The sequence below is a fragment of the Coffea eugenioides genome, chromosome 10, assembly GCF_003713205.1.
Source record: "Coffea eugenioides isolate CCC68of chromosome 10, Ceug_1.0, whole genome shotgun sequence".
In the NCBI taxonomy this organism is placed as follows: Eukaryota; Viridiplantae; Streptophyta; class Magnoliopsida; order Gentianales; family Rubiaceae; genus Coffea; species Coffea eugenioides.
In genome coordinates, this window is record NC_040044.1 from 24,218,343 (window position 1) to 24,227,484 (window position 9,142).

Below are 9,142 nucleotides of genomic sequence, written 5' to 3' on the forward strand. Positions count from 1 at the left end.
CCATCATTTCAAGTTCCTCCAAAAAAGAAGAAAAACATAAAACAAAGAGAATAGAAGATTTCTGGGAGAAACAAATCCACAAACTTCAATAGAATAGATGGGAAGTAAAGGAACAAAGTCAGTTGCTCGAGGAAGAAAAAGAGGAAAGAAGAAACCAAAGAGCACTGAAACCAAAAGAGAAGAATTTTTAGTTTTAGTAATACACTGGAAGAGCACAATCTTAGTCAATCTAGTCAAACATTTTACAACCCAAGAATTGAATTTAACATCATAGGACATTGCCAATAAGCTAAAACAAAAAAGAAGTTCACAACTCAAAAATCACTAGCACTTGCTTTCTTTTTTTTCCTTTCCCTGAATATTTATATTATCTTTGATTAGTAGTAATAGTACTATCAGTTTTGTAGCATTCAAACAAAACAATTCCCCTTGGAACTTTGAAAGTGCTGGCATGTACTAGGATAGTAAAGCCAAGGCTATAAAGGAAAAACCAAGAAAGGGGAAAAAGGAATAAATTGGAAGAGAGCTTGCTCCACAGCACTCCAATGAGGATCATACTTCTTGAGTTTCCCCTTGTTTCACTCTCTCATTCCACCTTTTTGTGGCTAGTAAGTAGGAGTAGTGTATTTCCTTTCCTTTTCTTCTCCTTCTTTCCCTTCCTTTCTGCCCATTTAACAATGAAAATGGCAGATTACCAATCATCCTTTCCCCTCTATAGGAAACACCCATCATTGCTCCCAACAATCCTTTTCAAAACCTTAGAAATCTGAGCTTCTAAGATATTCCCTCCTCCGTCCATTCTTTCACTTTTTTCTCCCTTCTCTCGTACAAGTTCAAATCTCCTCTTATATAACCTTTTTCCTCCAGTCCAAATTTAGGACTTGGAACTCCTTTTCCTTTTCTGTTCCACTAACTGGTTACTCATCCCTTTCTAATTACTATGATGGATCCTTCTTCCACCAACTCTGTCAATGGATTCTACTCCTTCCTAACCAGAGGTATTGATGATCTTGAGAGATATTTCCTCTCCAATAACTTCTTGTCTATTCAATTCCTTCAGCGAGTTCTAACCCTTCTCAGATCATCCCACACTCATTTGATCCTCCTTGTTCAAAAGCTTCACTTGCCTGTTGGTGAAAAGTGGCTTGATGAGTACATGGATGAAAGCTCTAAGCTTTGGGAAGTCTGTCATGTCCTCAAGTCTGGCATATCAGGCATGGAAAATTACTATGCTGCTGGCCTTAACATCAATTCATCACTTGAAAATCATCCCTTCCTCAGCCCACAAGTCAACCGTCAAGTAAGATTGTAGTTTTGAATTCTTTCTTCTTAGATTAGTTAATTGAATATAATTTTGTGATCATCATGTTTCGAGAAGGTATATAACTGAATTCTTGAAACAGGTAATCAGAGCAATCAGTGGTTGCAGAAGAGAAACAGTAGGACTGGAGGAAGATAACAGGGCTTTGATGGAGACTAGAATTGAGCCACTTTCGTTACGTTTTGATGAGAAAGGCTGTGTTGAATCAAAGCTAAATGGATTCAATGGTTTCAGAGGAGTTCTTTATGCAATGAGAAATGTTAGTTCACTTCTGCTGATGATCTTGCTCTATGGACTGGTCTACTGTTGGCCTCAAGAATCTGATTTCCTCAGAGGAGGAGGATATGAAGGCGGGGGATGTTTGTTCTTTGGATCAGCCTTGATGATCTCAACAGCAAGATTGCATCAAAGGGTTGCAGCAGAAATCAATCAGATCAATGGCCGACCGGGGATTTTGCTGTATGAATTTCGAAGATCAAAGGCAGCCATGGAAGAGCTGAGAGTGGAGTTGGAAAGGAGGTGCTCCCAAGGGGTAGGAGTGGTGGACTGGGAATCAGAACATGGGATAACAGAAAGAGTGGAGAATCTGAGGGATTGTTTTGGTGTTCTGAGATCCGGGACTGAGAATATTGTTGGACAACTTGATGATTTCTTTGATGAAATTGTTGAAGGAAGGAAGAAGCTTTTGGACTTCTGTAGTCACCATAGGTAGGGGAAAAAGAAAAGTTTATTCCTAAAAAAAGAAAACATTTTAACCCCAGGGTAAAAAAAAAAAAAAAGAAACAGAAAAAAGTTACAAGTAGGAGAAATGAGTTGGATGGTTGTACTTTTTTTTAATTTTTAATTTTATTCTTGTTTTTGTTTGGTGTAACTTTCACTCTTTGTATGTCCTAAGACAACCAACCCTCGCCCGTCTCCTCTGCCGGATTCTGGTTTTTGGTGAGAACTGCTGCAGATATACTCCTAAGGTAAGAACCCAAAGAGGAAAATTTTGGAGGAAAAAGATAATGTAACAGCTCTAGATAATTAGTGTATGAGACTCCATTGGTCACGAAAAGTTTGTGTACTAAAAAGAAGAGAAAGGGTTTGACCACATGAATTGTTTCTTCTCTTGTTCAATTATTTATTTACTTTCATTTTTGTGGTATGACTTTGACTTGACCTCAGGTAGCTGTAATGCAAGAATCGATGTTCAAACGGACAGTAAAGAAGAGAGGTTAAAAAGAATGGAAGTTTCTTTTGTTACTATAAATAGTGGCAGCAACGTTTAACTGTTAATATCAGTAGTCAAATATTATTTTATGCGGCCCAAACATTTCAGCGGCAGTAAATTATTGCTCGCATTTCTTTTTGACCATCAAACAATATTTTGGTCACAAATTAGCTACTAAATTAACTAATCAGTACATCCGTGACCATTTCATTAATTATTTTTCTTAATTTACAAAATAATTAGAATGCATGTCAAAACGTAAGGGTAAATCTGTTTGTGCATCGTAGGTATTTTTTTTGTTAAAACACATTTTTGATTATTTTGTTAATTAAAAGCAATAATCGACAAAATGGTAACAAGTGTGCTGATTAGTTAATTAAGTGGCTAATTTGAAACGAAAAATTAGTTCATAGTCAAAGTAGACGCAGATAATAGTTTAATGGCTGTTGAAATTTTTTGCCCTATTATATGCATCTTTTGTTCCATTTCTTTCTAAATTTTTACTCAACTCAATTCAATAAAATTCTTAGACCAGTAACTTGCAGTAAATGACTAATGATTCCTCATTCCAGTAAACCAGCAGGAATGATGAAAAGTGTTTATAGGACAGCAGAAGGCACTCTTAATGTTAGATTCCTGGTTTTTGCTTTACTTGACAAAACTCAAAAGTAGCAGTATCTGTCTTTCCACTTGGAAGCTTTTGTCTGATTTTGCTTTGTTTTTCACTAAATGTTTGCCTAAGGGGCTTCTTTATTCACTAAATGAAGAATTTGATAGTTGGGATTAGGCCTTTTTATTTTCGGTTTTTACTAAGGTAAGTGAGGATAAAGAACTTATTATAAAACAAAGAAATAAAATCTTGACCAGTATAACGTAAACTTTTTCTTTGGTCCATACCCTTTAAAGGGACTTGAATCTGGATAGCTTCTCAATATTCATCCCCTTACAGCCTGACAAACATGTCTCTCAAAAGTCACTCCAAGAAGATTTAGTCTGCTGCCAATTTCTTCCTCCATTTTGGGTGGGAACAACCAAAAAAGCGAACAGATAAAATCATATTTTAGTCTCTTTCTCCAGCCTTCTGACCAGATCTCATGCTTTTTTGTCCCTTGCCGCAAATTCATGCTGCGCCTCCCTAAAAAAAAATTTACCTAATTCAAAGCTTATCAATTTAAGAAAGCTACTGTTGAAATGCACAATAATAGAGTCAGAGAAAGATAATGACGAAGAACAAGTGCAAAGAATGCTTGGTGCTAGTTGTCTAGCAACATTTTTAGTATGGTCCAACAAAACACCAACCAAGTCCTTGGACCATGACAAATTTTAACTTTCTAAACAAAAAACACAATATACCTGCTATAACCAGTTTAAAGCAGGATTAATTTAGCCTATTTTATACTCCCAATCTCCAATATGCGCTCTTACCAACAAAGATTTGAACTCAAGATACCTGAAAGACCACGCATCAAGATCAGAAGGCAAGTAACCGTAAATTCCAAGTATAGCAAGTGGCAAAAGAACTGTTGAAAGTACTTCTCCCTGATCCTGCAAAAGCGGCTATGCAAGTTTACTGACTGATATAGACAGAAACTTTGATTTTTGTAAGACGAGTTCTTCCGCTGTCAGAAGGAAATTCTCATTGGTAATTGTATTCATCGTGTTCTAGAGAATATGCAGACTTGTTTACAACTTGTAGGTGTAACAGAAAACTTGTAGCAACTATATGGTGAATTGAAGGAGGACAAATTTGAAAAATAATAGCTGCTATCCTATGCATCTAACATGTTGACAATTTCAATCACGGCCAAATGCCTAAACTGGGGCCTGACAACTTCATACATGATGCATAGAAGGAAACTAAGCAGGTAACCTTTACAATGGTAGTAATCTCTGATCCACAAAAAGCAAGATTACATGTTATATATGGTTTTTTAAATACATTTTTAGATGTCTAATGGAAGAGAAACACATAAGACTGCCAATCCTGCCGCTTAGATAAATTTTTACGCCATCTATGTAGTCTTGATGCAGACGCCTCGCATACTTGCAGCGTAGTGAGCTTCTCTGGTACTGATTATGCAAAAGTGGTGCAAAATCAGCATTTTACCATCCTCAAGGCATCACTGGAATTCAATGTGTCAAGAGACGCCTCGCATACTTGCAGCGTAGTGAGCTTCTCTGGTACTGATTATGCAAAAGTGGTGCAAAAACAGCATTTTACCATCCTCAAGGCATCACTGGAATTCAATGTGCCACTATCAACATAATTCAAATGCTATATGAGCAATTAGATGAGCATGAATACAGTATATCAAAAACTAGAACTTTGAATAAGAACATTATTCTTCCTCTCCGAAGTGTGGCTTAACTAGTGAAACCAACTCCCAGCAATTTCAGCACCAAAGCTGCTAATAGCAAACAACAATCCAAAAGAGGGAAAGTCAAGTTGGTTTACATTTACTAGAGAAAAACAAACAAGAAGAATTTTTCATTTTGTTCATCAAGCAACAATAGCAAAATAGAAACAAGTCTAGCAAGCCTCAAGAAAAGCAGATCCCAAAATGAATACCAGAAATGGGCTTGTTCTGGGTTTTCTAGTTTTTGATACATAAATTATTTGACCATTTGGTAGATAAGATTGCCCCCAGAACCTGTCACTATCATGTTTGTCTGGAGACAACCAAGCTTATGTATAGCTCTATCTATTGTATGTCATCGCCTCTCTTTAAGCAGAAAAGACAACAGGAAAGTGAAGCAAATCCTGTAACTTGCATGCAAACAACCAAATTACACAACCACAGCGATGATTCATAAATATAAGACGGACAAAGTCAGCAAAACATAATTATTGTGTAGGACAGAGTCACAGATAAATTACTGATGCCAGTTTACTTCCTTAAGACTTGAAATATTAACAACCACAAAGCATCACAGAGAGTTACTCCATCATTTCCTTTGCCCGGACACCAATTTTAATAAGCAAGAGAAAGAACACCAATGGTAAGGACACATCAGAACAGATGAGGTATTTTATGCTTCACACACACACACACACACATATTTTCCAGGTTGGGAGGTTGTTAAGAGGACCAGAGAAGTTTGCTCCCAATAAACATATAATGATATAAATAGACAAGTAGATGCATAAGTGACCTTGAATTACAGTTAATTAAAAAATTGTCATTACTCAGCATAACTTCTGTTTGGTATAACTTTTACACAATCAATACATCATAGCTCTCAACTTTAGAAGATAGCTTTATTTGAATCTTTGGTATATGTGCGATCCAGAAGTATTATTCATTGTACAAATCCGTCTGTATGTAAAGTATGCTCGTGAAACAATGTAAGAGTGCGGGTCAACAACTACTTCAGAATATTATCATTGTCTTACCGAGGCCTCTCCTGTCTTCTTTCATAATGAAGTGAAGTCAATTAAGAATTTAAAAAAAAAAAAAAATACAAGTTCCTCTTCTCATATGGAGTTTATGCTTACAAATAGGGGCTTGCATCCAAGTTTGGATTGTCCCTTATTTGTAAAAGGAGTTCAGCACAATGGGACAGAAAAGACTATGATTGCGCTTTTCCCAGACAGAATAAAAGATTTTGCTCTTCACTTGGGTACAAAATTTATCTTGTGAATACTGAGAATTGTATTTTTCTGCTTATCAAGCTAAACATAAATGGCTTTCCCCTGGCACAGATAAGAGGCCACCTCCTAAAATAATTTCAAAGACTTGTGTTACTACCTGCTTTCCTGAAGAGTTGACTTTCTACTGCATGGATTCATAAGGACCCAAGCCACCCTTCTGACCTTTGTCTCAACAGTCTAGGGAGGGGGTCAAGATCCTTAATTGTTGATGGGAAACATGATAGGGAAGCACAGTGATTTTATACTCTAACCTAGCTCATTTTAACATAATCATCTACTTATATTGAGTAACATCATTTTGTTATTCACCAGACCTCAAAGTACTGCATACTAAAAAAAGAAATAGTGGATATGTAACGCCTCTTATGATAAGGTCAACCAAAGAAGAACAAGAATTAGTTCTGAAATTTGTTTGCCAGGATATAAGTTTTTCACAATTTGGAGAAGCTGAAAAATACTCAGTTTTAGATGCTTACAAATGTAAGTGGAAAAAGAAGAAGGTATGGGGAAGGCTTGTTTGGGCATCCTTCTGATAGTGGATAAAAATATAAGATTTAAGACAGTTTATCTCCAACCCTAGGAGAACTGATGAAGGTAATTCTAATACATATGACAACAGGTACAAGTCCAGTAGCCATAAGTTAGAAGAATAAGAATTGAGAGACAAGGAATTTACGATAAATTTAGTAGTAAGGATAAGAAGCACAAAATCATTAATTAGATTAGGATTCTACTGAAGGAAAAACTTGCATAAATTCTCATGTTCAGCTGTGTTGTAATTAAATCAAATTGCCTTTCTTTGAGCTCTCCGATAGAACTTCAAGGTTTTGTTCTTGATTAGCCCATAATCAAGGTTGTTCTGGGCCTAAAAAACTACACTTTAATCATGCAGTAGTATTTCTTTCTCTCCAAACCTCCACCCAAGTCATGCACCCTATCACAAAATATCACCATACATAAAAAGCCTACTTGGTCCAGGAAACCTATGGAACTTGGCAATTCAGCAGCATAAAATAGAATGATGGTTCAAATTTAAAAGCCCTAATGACCAAGGAATAAAATCCAAACGGTACAATGGTTTTGCACCAAAGAAAGGTCCTAAAACACCACACAATACTATACACTTAAATACTAAGTGTGCCTACCAGAATTGAATGACAAACATATTGAATTGAACTAAACCATAGCAGTCTTCATATGAAAATAGTTCCAAATTCAACCAAATTGAACAGAGTATACAACTTAAGCTTCCCTAAGCCACCAAGAATTACAAGCCAAAGACTTCAATGAAGTCAATGACAGAAGATCAGTGGCCCAGAATAATATGCAAACAAGAAAGCATTACAAAACTAGCAATATATCCATTCTAAGCCAAAATCATGCTCTAAGAATGATGAAAGGTACTTTAGAACCTGTTCAAAAGACACATTGTTGAAGAAGCTAAAGTCCAAACTTTCTTACATTCATAAATCCTACTATACTTGTCATCAAGACACTTGATTTCAAGAATTTGATTGTCTTGGCTTGTACAATTACTAGATAAATATTCACAAACTCCAATTAAAAAAAAACTTAAAGGCTAATTGCAATAGGCTACCTATGTATCTTCTACACTTACGACCCCACATCTTGGCATGGTAAATCAAATGATATTAGCCTCAAGAAAATTCAAAGGCCCCAGTTATGCCAATCTATCAATTTTAATTGAAGCAGATCATGTTATAGAAACGTTTAAATAATAAATGATGCCAAAGTAATATTTTTTTGTTGTTTTTGTTGGGGGGGGGGGGTTGGAGATGATCAAAACGAACAGCTTGATCCAAGTGAAGATACAAGCATTTTTTTGGGGGGGGGGGGGGGTTTGTTGGAGATGATAAAACGAACAGCTTGATCCAAGTGAAGATACAAGCATGTTAACAATTATGTACTGAATTACCAAATAGAGAGACTGCTTATGACATACATGAATAATCTAGCTCATGATTCATCAAGGATCAATCACAAATTATAGAATTAACAAGAAGAATATCGAAATTCAAGTATCTTAAAACATGTCCCAGACAAACCTTAAAGGCAGAAAGATCAAGAATCAGAGTTTTCTCAATTGATTTGTGATTAAGGGAAGGAGTAGAAGCAGCAGAAGCAGCGACAGCAGCGCCTGAAGCAAGAGCAACGGAAGTAGCGAACTGGGGTTGATGATTGAGGACGATTTCCGGAGTTAGAAGCAGTGGTAGCAGAATAAGCACTTGTGGGAGCTGTAGCATCCATACGAGATGGACAAGGGAGCGTAAGAGAGTAGAGACTCTATATGCAAATGTGTTCTGGGGAACCTTCTGAAGCATATGAAGTTGGGCGAAGGGACGCGGAAAGTTAAGGGAGTAGTGGGGAGGTTGTTATTAGAATACTAGTTGGACTTGGGCGTCATCGTGATTGTCCGCTAGAACCCAACTTAGCCGGTAAGATATTACCTATGTGGCAAGGAGGTCCGTAATTAATTATTTCATCTTCAATTTACTCGATGTAAAATTTGGAGACTCACTTAAATAAAACAAGAAAAAGAGAGATGGGAATTAGTGGAGAATAAAGGAAGGTAAAGTATAACATTTCCATTCTTTCTTTATTGAAATATGATATGAGAGGGAAATAAAAAAAATATTGAATGCATATTTCCTTAAATTGGAGTAGGAAAGGATGAAGAGTTGAGTTGGATGGTAAAATGAAAGGAATTGTAAGTATAAGATACTAAATTCAAAACCTCCTATTTAGCAAAAAAAATTGGAGAAAGAAAAAAAAAAGATATCCAATACTCACTATTAGGCATGTCAATATGTCGGATCTTACCCAAATTCAACCCAAACTCAATATATTTGGGTTGGGTTTGGATTTAATTTCTCAAATTTAAACCCTACCTAGACCCAAACCCTATGAGAGAGTCATGGGTATGGATAGTGTCTAA

General features: G+C 36.3%; 2 protein-coding genes across 5 annotated transcripts; one reads left to right on the top strand and one right to left on the bottom strand.

The window, feature by feature from the left end:
- The first annotated feature begins 556 nt into the window (after positions 1-556).
- On the top strand, positions 557-2,399 carry LOC113749793. The gene is made up of 2 exons (XM_027293644.1): positions 557-1,300; positions 1,404-2,399. The coding sequence occupies exons 1-2, from the start codon at positions 941-943 to the stop codon at positions 2,031-2,033; spliced, it is 990 nt and encodes a 329-aa protein (XP_027149445.1). The 5' UTR covers positions 557-940; the 3' UTR covers positions 2,034-2,399.
- Positions 2,400-3,424: 1,025 nt separating this feature from the next.
- LOC113748585 lies at positions 3,425-8,553 on the bottom strand. 4 transcript variants are annotated; one of them, XM_027292054.1, is made up of 3 exons: positions 8,253-8,553; positions 3,985-4,079; positions 3,425-3,669 (listed from the first exon to the last, which is right to left on the bottom strand). In XM_027292054.1, exons 1-3 carry the CDS (start codon positions 8,526-8,528, stop codon positions 3,627-3,629), a joined length of 414 nt encoding a protein of 137 aa, XP_027147855.1. In that variant the 5' UTR covers positions 8,529-8,553; the 3' UTR covers positions 3,425-3,626. The 4 variants fall into 4 exon arrangements, 2 of the variants coding, with proteins under 2 accessions (XP_027147855.1, XP_027147854.1); XR_003464417.1 differs by lacking the exons at positions 3,425-3,669; positions 3,985-4,079 and adding an exon at positions 4,160-4,939; XR_003464418.1 differs by lacking the exons at positions 3,425-3,669; positions 3,985-4,079 and adding an exon at positions 4,160-4,942.
- Positions 8,554-9,142: the final 589 nt, after the last annotated feature.

Bases quoted from the DNA above. Each gene is read 5' to 3' on its own strand.
- LOC113748585 (XM_027292053.1), bottom strand. From the start codon at position 8,528: ATGCTTCAGAAGGTTCCCCAGAACACATTTGCATATAGAGTCTCTACT. The intron at 4,605-8,252 runs GTTTGTCTGGGA...TTGCATAATCAG, and splicing joins TTGATCTTTCTGCCTTTAAG to TACCAGAGAAGCTCACTACG.
- LOC113749793 (XM_027293644.1), top strand. From the start codon at position 941: ATGATGGATCCTTCTTCCACCAACTCTGTCAATGGATTCTACTCCTTC. The intron at 1,301-1,403 runs GTAAGATTGTAG...TTCTTGAAACAG, and splicing joins GCCCACAAGTCAACCGTCAA to GTAATCAGAGCAATCAGTGG.